Source organism: Thermobia domestica, chromosome 1, assembly GCF_964235325.1.
Source record: "Thermobia domestica chromosome 1, izTheDome1.hap1.1, whole genome shotgun sequence".
Lineage (NCBI taxonomy): Eukaryota > Metazoa > Arthropoda > Insecta > Zygentoma > Lepismatidae > Thermobia > Thermobia domestica.
In genome coordinates, this window is record NC_137454.1 from 309,279,874 (window position 1) to 309,299,482 (window position 19,609).

The 19,609-nt window shown below is 37.2% G+C and overlaps 1 protein-coding gene across 2 annotated transcripts in view; it reads left to right on the top strand.

Moving 5' to 3' along the window:
- The window catches only part of LOC145661989 (nucleoporin Nup43-like), a 52,724-nt gene that overhangs the window by 19,146 nt on the left and 13,969 nt on the right, over positions 1-19,609 (top strand). For both annotated transcript variants that reach the window (XM_081727332.1, XM_081727335.1), the window contains exons 5-6: positions 12,120-12,268; positions 16,361-16,502. In XM_081727332.1, the coding sequence (XP_081583458.1) occupies positions 12,120-12,268; positions 16,361-16,502 (291 nt within the window). The remainder of the gene's footprint in view (positions 1-12,119; positions 12,269-16,360; positions 16,503-19,609) is intronic.

A 19,609-nucleotide genomic window follows, 5' to 3' on the forward strand; every position in this document is an offset into this window, starting at 1 on the left:
TCGTGGAACGCAATGTATGCTGTATATAAATGACGTCTGTTACTTGTTATAGAAAAACTGTTGAACAGTTTGAAAGGAATTTTTGAATATAGGTAGTAACTAGCTCGAACTGGTTTTTATCATGTCACTTTTATCAAAATGCATAAGGGGAGGAGAAATCGAAGAGTTCAAAATTTGTCTCAAAAATAAGAGTATCACAGAAGGGTTTGAAGTTAGGCAGATGAAACTCGGTATAAAAACTCATATTAGAAATAAATCACATGTGTCGCTTCTAAAGGGACCTAAGGATGCAACTTGTATATTTTAATTTTCCCATTTTGTATTCAGAAAGTGGCAAAAATAAGGGGACGATTGAACCTTTCAAAATGAATTAGCAGTTGGGTCAAGGAGGCTTTTATTCAAAGTGGAAAAAAATCATTTTTGATGATTTTTTTATTTAAATCGATTTTTTTTTATTTAAATCAAATCTTTCTCCTCGTATAATACAAGTCGCGAACTGAAGAAAAAGCCTTATGAATTAGTATTAAATGCCAATTATGCCATTTTAGTGAAAGTATTGGCGTTGAATGTTGAATTAATCCCCAATCGTTAACATATATTATCCCAAACAACGTTTCTTAACAATTTTAAATTATGGCTTTTTTTTTTTGGGAGGGGGGGAGGTAAATTATAGACTTTCAGTCAAGCATCATCCCTATTTACCTAGAATCATGGTTCATACCTCATTCTCTTCAGAATAGAACAGCTTTTGAAATGGTAACATTCACATTTTCCGTATCATGTCCCTGAAGCGGAAAATTTTGAGAGAAGTCGGGATTTTTTCTGATTTTTTTTTTTTTTTTTTTCAAATTTTGATCCTCTCTGGACTCCCCTGTGTTAACGCACAGATCCCAAAATCAACTGGGAAATACTAAGAGTGTACTAAATGTGTGTACAAAATTTCAAGCTTCTATCTTGAATAGTAAGGGCTGGAAAAATATTTAACAATGAGCTAAGAACATCCCCACAATACCCCAGATGACCCGGATGTAATATAAAAGTTTCCTCAGACATCCCTATTTATCCTAGAATCATGATTTGTACATTATTCTCTTCAGAATAAAACAGAGTTTCAAACGGTACCATTCAAATGTCTCCATCGTGTAGGCCAGTAGTTCTCAAACTTGTGACCGCGACCCATATTAAATATTAAAACTATTTTGTGGCCCAGCTACTTTTATTCAAATACACATCGTGATGCATTCCAAACCAATTAAATTTTAAGTCATATTTCTAATTTTTCCATAGAAAGGTAACTCAGAGCTAACAATATTCCCAACGCAATGCCCTACCCCGTGACAGATTTTGACTCACTCATTCTCTTTCCATCCTAATCCAGCATCTCTATTGATTGTACAATCACGAAAGAAAGTATTCTTCCGTTGACAAAATTTCTTTCCTTAATAACTAAACAAAAAATAGCCTATTAGAGTACCGCTTTTGGCAAGTTATTAAGTTATAACTAATCTAAGGATAACAGCAAAGAGATCCAAATTAATACATTTGTTCCCGAGTTATTGACAAAAGAAAATTTGTTAACTATCAAATACTTTCTTTCCCATGTGTACAAGACAGGGCTCTGAGCAATCACTTACTCTTCACCTCATTAACAAACGCTTCGAATTTTCATTTCCTGAACGGTACTTACTTTATAACATATGTTTCTGCATCAAAATAAGATTTTCATACTTAATTTCTCGCGACCCACAAAAGCACGGCCCACGATCCACCAATAGGTCGTGACCCACACTTTGAGAAACACTGGTGTATGCTATCTGGGGCTGGAAAATCACGAAAAAAGGGACTTTCTGTTAAGAAATATCCCCTTTTTTAATTTTTACCCCTCTGTACCGCCTCTGTTTAAAGACAAAGATTTGAAACAAATCTGAAAAATACTAAGGGGTGCAGTGAATGAGTGTCCAAAATTTCAAACTTCTAGATGCAAAAGTAAGCCCGCGAAAAATACAATCCCCAAATACCCCAGATTCCCGTATAAAACAGGATCTCAGGTAACAGTTTCCTGAGACATTCCTATTTATCCTAAGATCATGGTTCGTACATCATTCTCTTCAGAATAGAACAGCCTTTCAGATGGTACCATTCATATATGTCCATCTTAGGCGGGAAAATCGCGAAGAAAGCTAATTTTTGTTAAAAAATACCCATTTTTTTTAAAAAAATTTTTTTGCCCCTTTGAACCCCCCTGTTTTCACGCAGAAATCTGAAATCATCTGAAAAATACTAAGGGTGCGCTGGACGAGTGTGTAGAATTTCAGTCTTCTGAATGCAAAATGTAGGCCCGCCAAAAAATAATAAAAATAGGCACAACAAAAAATATATTTTTTTTTTTAATTTATGACGCCATCACATCGTATGTCTCGACGCAGAGAGACGTGAAAGCATATGTAACGTGCTCTACGATGCCTTCAGTCCTGATAAAAGAAGTAAAAAGCTTTATTGGTACTTTTTTTAATCGAATAATGAAGATTTTATCCTATCACTTAAAAATAGGTGATATAATTTAAAAGGTTAAGCGTTAAGGAAAAAGTACAGCAACGCTTATCAAAGTGACACTTTTTCCCCACAAAAGTTACTGATATTTGGCAGGGGCATATTTTTAAGGAAATTGTAACTAGCTTGCGGCACGAAATACCTGAATTTTGCCTAAAGTTATTAAAAAAAAAAAAAAAAAAATCGGAGACGGGATAGGACACTTCTAAATACGTCCTATTATCTGGGAACAAATATATAGATGCGCACACAAAAGAATCTTCGTCTTAAATGTCGATGGTGATTTCCCCGTTGGAATAGTTAACGATTTGCAATATAAACCCTGTGTTACGAAGAGAAGAAAACAGGATTATCCTGTTACCCGTTCAAAACGGGATTTTCCCTAATCATCCTCTGCATGACACTTGTTTTCATACTATGCCGTACATACTGTACATTTGAGTCTCATTGTATTATGATTATCATCTTCCATAATCAAAATAACAGAACAGAAACGGGACTTTACTTATTTTCACTTTAAATTATTTCGGAATCAGCGATTTTTATTTAAAAAATCAAGTGATTTAAATCAGACTGATTTAAATCAATCCACCCTGCTTTTATTATTTCATGCCGATTCAAATCTACACCAGGGAGGGGAAGGCTGTCAAATATACCCATCAAATACTTTCTATAAGCCTGTTCTTCCTGTGCACAAAATGATCATTTCAGCTAGAGGTCGGAACATTACACTCAGTCATATTTTGGCAATAGACTGTAACGTTTCTATTGTCATATGTGTGTGTGAGAGAGGAGGGAAGGGGTGGCGTTATCATGACGCATACAATATTGTTTAATGAAGACTTCCTTTTCCTTCGAATAGCTCGTATCTCTCAGACAAAACGTTTGCATTCACAGCAGACTGTTGACTGCCTTTTCTGTGCATTTGGGACAGTATGCACATCATCGTCTCTTCTGGATTTGCTGTTGTCTTGATGTTGGTGTACTCTGAACTGCAGTTTTACGCTCAACCAAAACGCCCACAGATTCAACAGCTCTGACAGCAGGAAGATGTAAACCACTTGGATTGCTTGTCCTTTGCAGAATATTGGGTTTTGTTAGTTCTTTGCCCAACTCCAACGGAATCGATATCTGCGATTTGTCTGGCGGCGGTTCCAATCTGTGTTTTTGGATATCCAAATTGTGAAAGCATTCAAGCCTCGAATATCAAGCATCTACATGAAGTCTCTGAAGCCATCTTGAGATACGTCTGGCACAAGAATACCGGTATTATCTTACCAACTTATCTGCATTGTCCACCGCACCTTTGGTGTTTTAGATTTTTATCTTGCGCATTTTTTGGAAGCTTCCCAGTGTAGACCTGCATCTTGAACAGGTATGACGTCTTCACGTCTTCAGCTTCCCAGACCTTGAACCCATATTTTGCTGGTTTTTAATGTATATACTGCTTCATTGGACATCTGCCTCGAAATGCGAGTAGTTGCTCATCCACTGTAGTATCTTCAGATGGTTTGAAGAGCTTCTTACAGCTTTTTACAAACCAATTCCAAACGTCACATATGGCTGCAAATATGTCCTTTACCTTCCGTTGAGCACGTATTGTTTTATCGTAAAACCTGATAAACTGAAGGCTATGCGTAAATCGGTTTCGTGTCATGGCAGCAGTAAAAACTGCACGACGAATGTTTTCGTCTGTTGTCCACATTTCAGAAATCCTTTCCTTTCGGCAACAAAGAGCTTTAGCAGTCAGTAGTGATAAAACGTTACAAGTAGTTGATATTTCCATTCGGAAACGTAATACCAGAAAATTATCAATATTTACTTATAAGAACACAATGAGAATTTACAGGTTTAATCGACGAGATTCAGTTCCATTACACACACATTAACCCAGGCAATATAAATGTAAGCAATCAAGACACTGTTCCTGGTATTACACAATTGCTTATTTAACCGGGATGAATTCAATGGTATTAGAACAAACAATAACCTACGTTACAAACCGTGTTCACCAGTCTACATTGTATTACTTATAATTCATGTGTGATTTATAAGATAATTTCCTTTCCTTCTAACCAATTAATAGAAGACACTTTGGAGTAAGAATATAAACAACCTAACAATACTTTAATTTTTCATATACACAAACCTAATTTTCTTCTTTTTCATGTATAGTATAAATTTAAATAGCACTTTCAGCTCTTTCAACTAATCATTCCCCTACAACATTTCCGTCTCCTTCTTCTTCTACACTTTGTTCTCTCAGCTCCTGTCTTTCGACCAATCTTGCTTTTGAGGACTTTTTCTTCTTCTTATAGTTTTTTCGTCTGCTAAAAAGCTCTGAATCCTCCATGTGACTCAGATTACTCATAACTGCGGTCTATTCCTTTAGTTCTGTTTCTTTTGCCAGTCCCTTTTGTACTTGTATAGATGAGAAGTCTACTATCTTTCTCCCAAGATAATGGATGTGTTACTTCTTGACATGTGATTGCTCAGGTTAGATGAATCCAATTTCTCATTGAGATTCTTCGAGCTGAATATGTGTAACCAGTCATATCCAAGAATGTTGTATTTAAAATTTTCTTGGCATAGGTGAAATCGACCACAATATTTTGTTCCGTATGCCGTAAAAGGTAAAATTACCTTTGCGATTATATTCAGAGAACGATTACGTTAATATATATTGGTTGCAGGAATGGGTTGTAGATCGATGGTATATAAGTAGTTTATATAGTTGGACATAGATATTACGGAATGTTCAATGTCCGTTCCTGGTACAAATTATAAGTTAGTTCCATTGCAATTTAAAATATCAATTCGGTCGGATTGAATTTCATTTATCATCTGGAAATCCCTGGTTGGGTATTTCAGAATTAAATCTGGACTGGGAAGCTGGTTTGTCTTGTAAATTCTTGTACATAGGGAGTTGTCCATGTCATTGGTAATACTATTCATAATCATTCCAGAATTAAACTGCTCGGATAGTTCTTCACATTCCTCTATTGCTTCTATAATACCGCTAAATTGAAATTCATCCGATGAAGTTTGCATATATTCCTCTTCCAAGGACCAGGAAGCCAGATTGTCCAAAATTTGTTGAAAGTCTTGGGATGTTGTATTTTGTGTGTTTTCCATATGTGGTTCATCAGATGGCAATTCATTTAACCTTTTCGTAGCAGCAAGCTGATATTTTGATCTCTGGAGGTAGCACGTTGTGAAATCGTTAAAAATACCACATCTTTTGCAATTAACATCTTAAACTTGACATTGATTAAATTAGAATTGTTTTCCGTAAGATTTATGTATCGGAAACTGTGATGTAGTAGCTTTCTGATAACTAGTTATTTCGTGATCTGTTGGTTTGCTTAGCTGGTAGATAATGTAACTGATTTTCTTGTCGGTAGAGTATAGAAGCTTCTTTCTTTAGAAGTTCAAACTGATTAGTAATATCAATTGTTTTGGACAATGTCAACTCCGTTGTATTCAACAACTTTTTCGTAGTAACTTCATTAACAATCCCACACACTATTTGGTCTCTTAGTGGGTCTTCACGAAATGTACCAAAATTACATCGATTAGCTTGCTTTTTCAGTTGTAAGATGTAATCCTGAGCTGATTGACCAACGCTTTGTTCCATATTGTGAAATCTATATCTCTCTACTATGTAATTCGATGTTTTTTGTACTGTTTTATTAATACCTCTTAAATTGTTCAAAATCTAGTTCTGGAACACATTTTGGAGGTGCCAAGTCTTTTAATGTTTGGTAAACTTCATTACTCATAACTGATATAATGATGCAAACTTTTTTTTGTTTCTGGAACGTCATTTGCGAGGCAATACTGCTCGAATCTCTCAATATAAGATTCAACATCAGTTTCTTCTGGATGTAAAGGTTCAAAAAATTGTATATGTTTTGATTCATCCATGACAGATTCTGTAATTTCCTACGTCGCCAATTTAATAAAACGTTACAAGTAATTGATATTTCCGTTCGGAACGTAATACCAGAAAATTATCAATAATTAATTAGAAAAACACAGTGAGGATTTACAGGTTTAATCGACGAGGTTCAGTTCCATTACACACACATTAACCCAGGCAATATAAATGTAAGCAATCCAATGTTCCTGGCATTACACAATTATTCATTTAACTGGGATGAATTCAATGGTATTAGAACAAATAATAACCTACGTTACAAACCCTGTTCATCAGTTTACATTGTATTATTTATAATCCATATGTGATTTATAATATAATTTCCTTTCCTTGTAACCAATTAATAGAAGACACTTTTGCAGTAAGAATATAAACAACCTAACAATACTTCAATTTTTTATATACACAAACTTAATTGTTTTCTTTTTCCTATATTGTGTAATATAAAATTAATTAGCACTTTCAGTCCTTAATTAATCATTTCCCGACAAGTGGCACACCAAAAAACGCTCTCATTTCGATAGAATCTACATCTGTCCAAATTCTCATTCTGTTCGAAGCAGTTCCTGCATCGTAATTCTGAACAACACGTGACATTTCAGCATTGGTGAAGGCACATGTAGTATGTACAATTTGGTCATCAAAGAACATGTTGAAAAATTCGGACATTGTGGTTGCAACATTAACTCTTTGCGTTGGCCCGGCAGATCCTTTGACAATATATTGACGACCGCCAGTTACTGGGGGCACTGAACTTGTCCTTTTCCATCCTGTCGTTGCTATGATTGATTTTCAGAATCGCCGTCAGATTTTCGTTGGCAGTGTCACTTTCTTCAGAATTCAGTTCAAGGTTGTCTTCCGATTCTGACACATCTCTTTGTGGAATTAAGTCCTCATTAGGTTCGCTCATCTTCTGGGTCACTGAGATCACACGGTTTCTTCCTGTTTCGCAGAATGCCTTATCAGTGTGCAACGTTGCCAAGTTTACCCATTTCTGTTTTGCAGAGTCGCATGAAAAATTTTGGTAGAACGTTAATATTAGAAATATTTCGAGAAAGGAACAAAACACAAACATAAATCTAAAGAGGTGCGGCTCGCAATAGAACCTTGTCACACAAGTGCAATCGTGGTCTACTGCAATAAGAACAAATTACAAACACCAACTCATAAATTAAAAAAAAAAAAAAAAAAAAAAAAAAAAAAAAAAAAAAATCATTGAACAATAATGACATAAACCTTAATAAATTTAGTATACTGTTACGATTCTTAATATCACCTTGTCTTCATTAAATTGTAGTTTCAACTATCCAAATGAATGCAATGAGGTACTGCATTAAAGAACAGAATAAGACCAATCTGACCAGTCGTAAACCTACTTTTGAGAACCGAGTACAACTGTCTAAACGTCTCCGCAAAGGTAAATTGCCTGCATCCATCAGCTGCATTCTTAGACTGTTCTTGCTTCAAAAGTAGAATGGATCTGTATATATAGGGATGATTTATGTCTACTTCCTATTAAACTTGAAATGCTAAACCTCAATATTGTTCGTGCTTTTTATTTTTTTTATTTTTTTTTTTTTTTGCTGTTATCAAATTTGTTTCTTATTACCCTGAAACATTAATAAAAATATAATTAGTACAATATAAGGAATCAAATAACAATCCAATAAAAAAAGTAAACTTTCAAATGTTGCTGTATTTACGGGTGGAAGGTTGCATTCAGTTCATCAATATAGGTGTCCGCCAAGTAGTTTAGGAAACCCTGTGCCTCTGGGATGTCGGGTGCATCGTCTTGTATATATGGAAATGCATCAGGAATATTTTCAAGAGGAATGAGTGGAAGCGCATCTGTTCTCCTAACCTATTTCCTCATATCAATATCACCTTGTAAAGTGGAGCCAACCCAATATCTTGCACCTTTCTCCATATAGATTGGGTAAAATGAAACAAACAAATGCGTAGTGTCGCTTGCTGGAATGTTTCTCTTGTAGCGTTTATTTCCGATTGTTCAAAGTCATTTATAAATTCTTTCACATGAAACTGGAAGCAACAATCTTCAGCTTTTTTTCTTGATTTGCTGAAGCATGGCTGTGTACAATGACTGACTTTTGCTTTGCAATAAGCAGAAGAGTGGAAAAAATATCCGAAATACTTTCCGTGCAGTGTATATAACTTTGAAAATAGACGTAAAGAAATTTTAATTTTCCATCTATCACTATCTTTTTGTTACTCTCACCTTACAGAAATTCCCTTTTACGGTGTGCTGATGTACTTTCTCAAAAATTTGTGAAATAATTTGTCACTTACTTACAATTTGTATATGTGATTACAGTATTACGATGGAATCAATTTTTCAATATGTGATACAAATATCGGCGTACTTCTGGTGCAATACTGGCTTTCCACTAACTTACGTAAAAAATAAAACTTCTCATTCTGCGAAACAGGAACACACACATTGAATTATTTTTCTGTTCTTCGAAACATGGCAACGCTGAGCGTGAAAAACCAGTTTCAATTCCTTTCTGCGAAACAGAAACACACGGATCACTTACCAAGCATCCTAACAAGGTTATTATCTGAGATTTCCCTGTGGGCTATTTTGGATTTTTTTTCGCATTCTGTAAAAAACAAGAAATAAATCAATCAAAATATGTAACGTAGTATACCAAGCGGTGTCCTGCCTGAAACCTAAGTATGTTTCTTATTTTATATTTTCTTTTGAACGAACACATTATAGATCTAATTATGTATAATATATTATAAACGGATATAAAACGGATAATTAACTCCTAATATCAAAAATAAATTGGTTGTTATAGTTGCGATAAAATCACTCTCTGGGGTGCTTAGAGGATCCCGCTTGATATACTAAGGGTTAATGTTTGTCGGCCTTGAAAGTTTTCTTCACATTAAACTACTTCATTCATTTTTTTATTTATTATTATTTTTTTTTATATATTTGCTGATGTTAATTGTGCCATTTCCGCACACTGCCAAGCGTCTTCCGGGTTCACTAAAGCCTGATATTTTAATTTTTATTTTAACTAATTAATTAATTTATTTATTTGTTATTATCATTATTTTGCAATGTTCTAACTCAGATCTTTGTTATTCATATTGTATTAGTCAGCTGCAAATAAATAAATAAATAAAGAAGTGTCTATTATTAAAGTTAGTTGTTGAGACGAAACCTTCGGTCTACTGTGCACTATAAGTTACTCTATTTTCAAGTAATTAAATTGACACAATGAATCTTTTAAGTTGCAGTTGTCCTATTTTTTACAATCTGCAAATTACCTGCACTTTAGCGACATCTGTTAACAGTCAACACAAGTAGCGACATCTATTAGCTTGACTGTACTATTATTAATTAACGCTACGCACGGACTGACGTAATCTACTATTTTAAGTAGGATATTATTTGGTATAAAAATTCAGTGCACTTAAGTAGGAGTTATTAAAGTGTAGGCGTTACTGTTGGGATAATTGGTGTATTATGTGGCAATATAGAAATTACTTTTGTGGAATCTCATCTACGATGTTAGATACTGTTTTGTCATGGTATGCTGCTTTTGTTAAAATTAAGAGATGGATTTCTTAAAAACCAACAGGTACTCACTTGTGCTTCTCCAAATTCTTGTAAATCGTTTAAAAAAATTGCGTTAAACGTCGAATTTCCGCTGACAGCATTTTCAAGACTTATAGTTAGATAAGGAACGATATTTGGTCTAGTAGAGTAAATGGAAATTTAATGTTTACCTCATAAATATAAGGGGTCATCATATGAAACTTGCTCCGCACTCTGGTAGGAACAGTTGATGACAGAATTGTATTGTAGGTATGTAGTGGCATGTATACTTGTAGCATTACTGTAGTAATCATTGTGAAACGTTTACTGCCTTTGCAAGATTTGAACCATGGCATTCATCATTCCAAATCCGTCGCAAGTCGAATCAGTGACCAGTCATCCAGTTTCTGAGTGTAGGGAGATGTCAGCCAATTGAGGTGTTTTATCGGATGAAGGTCTTCTCTGAAGATGCATGAGTATGGAAGACGACCGTTGTGAATGGACACGAATGTTTCGCACACGTCGAGCAACAACAAGTTACAATGTGTCACAATCGTACTGTGGTGGCTAAGTGTGTTCGCAAGAATAGACGTGTGTGTATTTGAGGTACAGAACTGAATATAAGCTATAGAACTGCACAAATAACAAGGGCTTGAGCTACCACAAAATGTGTGCACAGTGGGTGTTACGGATGCTTACGGAGACAAAAGCAAGAGCGTGTGGGAGTGAACATTTGAAGCGTTACTACACACAGATTTTCTTTTGCGGATGAATTTGGTGCCACCACTTTGAACCTAGTTCCAAATTCGCTGCTATACAGTGGAAACACGCTCCAAGAAATTCAAGTCGTAGGTGTCAGCTGACAGAGTGATAGTGTTCGTGTTTTTTTGACTGCAAACGACTATTACTACTCGTTTTCAAACCACTAGCAGAGTCCGTCAGTGTGATACGCTACTGTGCTACGTTGATCTATTGTCGGGAATCATCAAATCTAAACGACCTGGAATGCTGACTTCAGGTAACGCCCCTCCTCGTGTTGCCGGACAGGTACAGGGCTTGTTTCGACAGTTGAAATGGGGGATGCTGCATCACCCACCATGGCCCAGACCTGTCACCCTACAGTTTTTACGCGTTCAGTCCACTGAAGAAGACAAGATACTCAAGAGTTGTCAGTTCGACAGCGATGGTGTAGTTCAGCATGCAGTCAATGAGTGGTTCGCTCAACAACCGAGTGATTTCTACCTGGATGAAATTCATCAGCTAGTGGTACAGTGGGACAAGCGCCTGAACGCCCACAGTGACTTTTTCTGAACTGCAAATACCAGACGCACTCATCATGCATGCATGTTTCTCGTGTACACGTTTTGTAACAATACCTACTGTTAGTGGATATATGGGCTCCGAATGGGTTTTATTTGATCCCCCTTATAAAAACATCTAACATATCCACAAGTGCAAATATTTAATTTTCACACACCCTTCCCTTCACCGTTTTTTTTTTTCCACCTTAGTTTTGACCATGGTGACAGTTGTGTGTAAATTCCACGTTTAATACAACTTTTTAAACGACACATAAGAATTTGGAAGAGCAAGGATTAGGATTTAGATTTCTGGGCTTTCAGCATCTATGACCATGTTAGCCCGTCACGTTTGAGGGATGACGTCCCTCGGCGAGCATACTATTCGGGGAAAGGGAAGGAAGGAAGCGGCCTGGGACCTATAAGTTAGGTACCACCCCGGCATATGCCTGGTGTGAATGAAGAAAACCCAGGAAGACCTCACTCAGAATGACTGGACTGAAAAAGCTTTTTACACTTTTTCGACCGAGTGCCCCCACCGGGAATCGAACCCGGGACCACTCGCATCGAAGGTTGGAAGAGCGAAAGAGGGTACCTTTGAGTTTATTGGTAAGATTGCTCTTCAAATGATTTATATTACGTAGCTTTTCTATTTGTTTAGGTAATTTATCGAATAAATGTTTAGGTAATTTCTTTGGCATACTCTATAAATATATTTTCTATTGGGATTTACTCTGAAATTTTATTTTTTTCTTTCCAGATGAAGCAGATAGTTCATCTTTGCTTTGTGTATGTTTTTTGAAACATAACGAAATCATAACAACAAATTTGAGGGGCCAATTGAAGATATGGGATTTGAGGTCCCAGGAGAAGAGTCCTGTTACTTCATTAATGTTTTCAGGAGAGAAGGTAATAAAATCTGGGGTGCAGAATGATCTAGTAAATTATTCATCATTATTATTAATCGAGTTGAAGCTCACTTTACATTATTTTTCTCTCTGATGAATTTTCTAATGTACTTGAAGTGAGTCAGTTCTTATGAAACGTGATATGATTCAGCTCAATTCACGTGAACTGCAAGCTTTTTTTCAACACAGTGGTCAGCTTGAATTTTCTCAACCTGAGTTGTGAGCTGAACTAACAGTCAATATTTGTCATATAGACTTCAACAAAAGTTCGTAACGTGAGCAAGAAAAATAATTTAAGAATGGGACTAAGTCAATACAAAACTAAAAATGAATGTAAATAACGGAGATACAAGCCAGCAATTTCTGATATACTCGTTTACTGAACACATTCTACAAACGGAAAATAAGTGAGAAACTATTTGTACTCTAAATTGATGCAAAGGGATATCTTCGCGTTAGTTGTTATGGTGACAGTTTTGGATGTTCTAACGACTTTTAAGCTCTATGTGCGCTGTAAATTAATGATTCTAAGACCTGCTTCGGCATTTTTACTTCTTCTTACCAATATTTTAGTTGCTAACTGTGAAATTAGATTGACTGTTCAGAGGTTCCGGGTTTATTCAATAGTGTTCTGTCTATGAAAATGTTCTGTTTGTTGTTGTGAATTTAATATGGGGTCAGATAGATCATGTACTTACCTAATATGTAACGAACTCCGTGTCATAAATTTAGAAAGTGATTTCTTATATCAAATGAAAGAAAAAGCTTGTAACAGATATGGGTCGGAAGACGTCTCCTTTCAGAGTTATAAACTGCCAATATGCGAATAATCACGTTTTAAAAATTATGAGACTTCTCGCAAGCGGTTGTGTGGCCATTAAAGTTGGCTATGGTATACGTGATATTAAAGTGAGTTTTGGACGCACTATGTAAGGTGTTCAGGATGTCCCACATGCACCTTGTAATTTGCACCACCTATCATCATCATCTTGTGAACCAACATTGGACGAAACCCATAAAATACTGTTGGGTGTCCTTAAATGCATTTCAATCAGGGGGTCAAGCGGAAACCGAACACACGCGAAAAAGTAACAATGGAATGATTTTTATTTAAAAGAAATCGCCAGACACACTAATACATTTATCCCACTGGGAGATGAGACGATCAATTCAAGCCTTGTAGAAGGAGTTAGGTCGCTGACGAATCGACAACCTCACCCACTCTTGCACTTCCTTGTCCGACTGAAACTGACGTGCACGAATGTCTTTCTTCAGGTTGCCAAGAATGTGAAAATCGCAAGGGGAAAAATCTGAGCTGTACGGAGGATGTTGGTGTTTCCTAGCCAAAGCTCTGAAGCATATCTCTCACCAAAGTGGCAGTATGGAGACGGGCATTATTATGCAAAAGATGATTCCATCTGACAGCATTTCTGCAAAGAGTTTTCATGGCGCTTCGAATTTATTGTGACCCCATGCTCGAGGAAGTCAACAAGCAAAGGGCCCCTGCAGTCGAAGGTCATAATGACTTACCGGAACTCGTGTTAACGGCTTTGAATTTCTTTGGCCGGGGAAAATTGGGGTGTTTCCATTGTTGGCTTTGCCGTTTGCTCTCGGGCTGAAAATGGTGGCACCACGTTTCGTCTCCTGTGACGATACGGGACAAAAACGGCTACCCTTCCTCGCGGTACCGCTGAAGATGCATCAGACATGAAATCATTCTGTTAATGTTTTGTCCCTCCATCAGTTGATGCGGAACCCACTTTGTGCAAATTTTTCGGAACTGCAGGTGTTCTTTGATAATGGCATGCACGGACCCATGGCTAATTTCGACCTAAACATGAATTTCTTCCTCTGTGATTCTTTGGTTTTCCCGGATAAACCATCAATCCGCGCAATCACATCTGGAATAATGGCTCGATGGGCCTGTCCTGGGCGCGAATCATCCTGCAGTGATGTGCGTCCTTTTTGGAATCTCTTATGCCACTCTCGCACACTTGTCAGTGACATGCAGTGTTCGCCATACATTCCAAACATGAGATGATGAGTTTCGCGTGTTCCAACACCCTCAGCCACCAAAAAACGAACCACACCTCTGCTCTTCTTTGCTTGTCTCCATTTCTAATCCTGGACGAACACGCTTCTCACTACACTTACGTATAGAGCAATAAGCGAACAATTGTGTGTACCTGTGGCCACTATGCATTTCTTCTCCCGAGAGATGGCAGTATCAATAAGTAACAGCAGTGTTGCCAACTTTTGCGAGGAATGTGTTGTATGGAGTGTGTTCGGTTTTGACTTACCCTCATATTTGGTAACACTTGTTGATGCTACTCGTGTATCAAAACCTCTGAGTCTAACTCATCATGAGAACGAGCACCTCCACAAATGGATACTCCAGACATATTCAGGTAACCATAATGTAGATAAATTTAACGAAATTGTTTTTATAACTCATTATGGGCGAGTCCCATTCATTGGGTCTGCGATAAATGACTATATCTACAGTTGAAAGGAGTATAATGCCAATAATATGCATACACGTATTTCACAGAACATGGTGTTACAAATTTTTATAATGTTTACGCAGTTTATAGCGGTTTCAAAATTACGTACATGTTGCAAATGAATGTAGAAAGGGAGTTCAAAAAGTTTTGCATAATGGACCATAACTTTTTTAATAGGTGCACTAGGATCACGACCTTTTGTGTGTGTATACCTGTGTCCTTTATGTAGCACGCGTGTTTCTTAATGTATCTTCTGTCTGCTGTGACACATTTAGTCCACTGTTCTTTTGATGCTGTAAATGCACTTTGACGCTGACAAAGATCTCGGACGCTGACTATTATACCACTGTTTCATACAATTAGTTCTTGGTCACTGGCAAACTGCCTAAAAGTGGGCCCTCAGATGACCAAACAGAAAGAAATCGAACGGGGCCAGGTCCGGACTGTAAGGGGGTTGAAGAACGACTTCCTATCATCCTATACTTCTGATTTTCTGCTGCGTGTTGATTGGCAAGAGTGGGTTTGTTTCTGTTCGCTTGTGAGTAGGTGTGGCATCCAACAGGTATAAAGTTTTCTGTAACCTAAAGACTGTATTAATGTTAGAATATTACTCACAGATAACCCAGTCGCTTCAACAAAGCTGTCGTTGGTACACATTTGCAATGGGGTCTTTGTTAACGTTGTTCACTGCAGTTTATGGTCTGCTGTACCGTATTGTTCCAGCGGATTGAAATCACCACTGTGAAACCTTTTGTATCCCTTACTGGATATTGCTGCAGTCCAATGTCTCATCCCCAAATGTCGAAGCAATTTGTGTCGAATGGATGTGGCTGAGTAATTGCCGGTTTTGTACAGGACTTCAATGGCTGACCGTTGGAGGGTGCGGCTGTCCTCCATTGTGAGCGTATCTGTAAACAGAGGAAGAAAATGTGCTACACAACTTCAGCATAACGGAGACAAGTACACGCACAAAATTTCACGGTCCTAGTGCAACAATCAAAAGTTATGGCCCATTGTGCAAAACTTTTTGAACGCCCTTTGTATTAGGAGTCTCTGAAAAAGTTTGTTCTATAGTGGTTCGTTGAGATACCACAGTATCATATGTAAAGTAACAGATTTAGCGACTTGTTAATCAGGAATTTTAGTATAAGGGTAAGAAAACACAGCATTGTAATATAAAATTAATAGACAGAATCACGTAAATTTTGTGTTGTATGTATCAATATTGTAGTATCAATGCAATCTGATATTTTGAAATATTCAGTCATGCATGTAACGCAGAATCTAACTGAACGTTGTCATTATTTTATTGACTAAAATTAAGTTACTACAGAAGTCGGTAAACATCAAGCTTTTCCAATGAGACGTTACTTTGTTACAAAATGTTCTAAAGATCAGTTGATAACTCAGTTTCGATGCACGCTTTAGTAATTATAACAACATTATTTTGTAGTTAGATCATGTTTTTGGGATCTAACTGCGGCAACAAACACGAGGAGTAAATAAATAAATAAAACTCAGCACGAATGTAAATTGTAGGGATGTAAAAGTGTCCGTGACCTCAAGAATATTTTTCTTTTGTATTTCAGCAAGTAGCAGTGACATGTATTACTCATCACCCAACTCAGCGACATGTAATAGCAGCAGGCAGTGAAGATGGTTCCCTTATGATTTGGGACTTGCGGCAGAGTAAATACCCTCCCACAGAACTGAGTGCTCACACAGCTGTTGGTAAGTGCTTTACAAAATACTATGTGCTCCCCAATTTCAGAAATTTCTAATGCTAAAATTTATTTTAATTGTTCATTGGGTAAGCAAACGAAAATAAAGGAACTCCGTATATCTCAATACAGAAACGTTGTGTATGATCATTGTAATTTTGTCGAGAATGGGACAGAAAAAAAGTAATAGAAGCTGTGTAGACTGCTGTTGTTTTTATGCTTTTCTAATCCCGAGTTCTTACGTTCTGGAAAACCAGGAAATATGTGGGGAAACTGAAAATCCGCAGGGAAAACCTTGGACTTCTATAAAATATCAAGGAAAGTCAGGAAACAACACCTGACACGTTTCACTTCGTTCTTTGTATATAAGTAATAATTATTAAATTGTACAAATGAAATGTCTCCTTTTACGTTTGGTGTGAAACTCACCCTAGCAACACAACACAGAGGTGGACTGAGGTCACGCATGTAACGGCTCAAATTCAGTACACATTCGACAGACAGACTGGACTCCCCAGACAGTCAGGCAGCAGTTTGTTGTTGAACAGGGTCGCACGAAAGTACATCATAGTGCACGAAAGTGTGTTATTTTTCTTTATGAATTCAAACTGGGACATTCTGCGCGACAAGCCGCAAAAAGCATTAACAGTTCATGTGTACCAGGAATTGTGAGTGAACACACCATTATCACTTGTTTGTCAAATTCGTTCCGGTGTGAACCCCGTGGTCACTGACCAATTTCATGTTCTGATGAGCTTCTTAGGAACACTGTGGAGGCATACACCACACCACTGTCGTTCGGTGGCTCTGTGCAATCGGTAAGATGTAAAAGCTGGACACACGTGTGCCACATCTTATTCACATTGGACAACAAGAATTACTATCTGAAGGTGTGCAATTCTCTGAGTGTAATGGATAACCGGAAAAGTTCCTGCATCGAATTGTCCTTTTAGATGAAAAAATGGATGCACTGTGATAATAGTAAACGGTCAGGACAAATGTTTGAATCGCGATCAGCGTCCAAGATGGTTTTCTAAAATCTCATCTCTACCCACAGAAGGTGGTGTTGCTGGTATGGTGGTCTAAAGTGAGATTGATCCGTTATATCTTTATCAGAAGAGATGAAACCATCAATCCAGATCGTTACAGATCGTGCTGACCTCCATGAAAGCACCGCAAACTTAGTCGTAAGCTTCCAGTAATGATTAACAGGTATGATGTCCTCATGTGCTCGACAATGCTCGCCCATATATCGCACAAAGGACAGTGCAGGCTCTTCATGGGCTGTTGTATGAAATTCTTACTCATTCACCGTATTCCTTAGATCTCTCTCTCTCCCACATCTCACCTTTTCTGGCATCTCGATTACTTCTCGGGAGGAAAAATCTTTCACTTAAGATTGGGCGTTGCGGTTGAGGACTTCTTCGCGTCGCAAACTTCTTTCGTCATGAAATTCAATAGTTAGCTGAGCGTTGACAAAATTATGTGGTTGCAGATGGTGACTATTTTGATTAACTAGGTACTGTAGTTTTCATATTTTTGGCCTTTGGAAATGACACACCTGGGGATGGACATTTCATTCACACCAGCTTAATAAGTTTACTCATGTGTAGAAGTTGCAGTAAAGTAAAATCTTATCGAAAAGTAATTATCAACACTTATGTTGAACATAAATAAAAATGGAAGATGTACAGGAAGAAGTTACTATTGATTACTCTGCAACGATGTTGAATACAAGGAAAGAAAAATTTACAGTTAGAGTTCATGTCTGATGAATAAACGAAGCTTTTGTCTAACATTACCCATAAGCTTCAGCACAGAATTTGCAGTGCATTTTCGAGATATAGCAGACCAGTACGTTTCGAGTTAGCCATGTTTCGGGCAGCTTTACTGCCTTGTTTGACAATATTCTTCACAGTTGCCTAATATCGTTCGATTGGTCGGAGCTGTGGGCAGTTGGGTGGCTTCACTTTTGCAATAAAATCAAGTTTAATGTATCAGTTTACCGTAGATTTAGCGTACTGGGCACTTGTCAAATCTGGCCAAAACAATGGGGGGAGGTACACTGTGTTTTTATGCAAAGGAAGCAATCGTTATTTCTGCATTAATAGTTCCGTTTGTGTAGAAAATAGCGATCGTAGGCCAACGAACAAATTGCTTGTCACATGAGGACTTTTGGTCCAGAATTTTCCACTGACACACATTGTTTTCATTCATCCACATCTTCATCTTTGTCTTTTGTCTTATATTACGGACCAGGAAGTGCTTTGGACTCCGCTTTCACGTACGTTTCATCATCCATCAAAGCACATTGTCTTCTCTTTCTCACAATTTGTTCATACAATTTGCAAGCTCTTGATTGTGCTCTTACTTTCTGAACAGACAATTGTTTGGCTATTTTTTGCTTTTTGTAGGTTTTCAAATTGTGTCTAGCTTTGATTCGTTGAATCATTCCAATTGTAATAACTGCCTTTTTTAGCCAAATCGCGAACAGACAATGATCGATTTTGTTCGATGAACTTCATTACTTTTTGGTCCAGTTTCAGGTTACATGTACCCTTCTTTCGCCCTGGTCTTGGCAAATCTGCAAAACTTAATGTTCACACAGCATTATGAATTCTTTCTTGTTTTGCTATCTTTTTGTAGGCCATTCCTTTCTTGGAACATTACATGTGCACAATATCTCACTACCTTCTGTGGAATTCGCTTCTTTTCCTATTCGACCCCTAACACAACACTCAACACGCTACAGCTGCTACGTAGAACTCGCCAACTGACCCAAGGACTGCATTGCTTTCCCTTGAGCTGCCTGGCGCGTGCACTACACTATGAATGTTGATAAGTTACTTTTTGATACATTCCTTATCCTCAGTGCGTATAACAAATACATGATTAACACATTCTTTTTCTCAGTAGTGATAAGAAGTGTCACATTGTTGTTCGTTATCCGCGTTTAGAAAAAGATCTATAAAATAAATAAGTTAATGAGATACATTGACTACAAGTAAGGTGGAAAAATACTTTCATTAATGTGCAGTACTAGAACCTAGACAGACATAATACAGGTACAATATTTTGCCAAAGCAGTGTGTCCCTTTCTACCGAACTTGTTGCAGA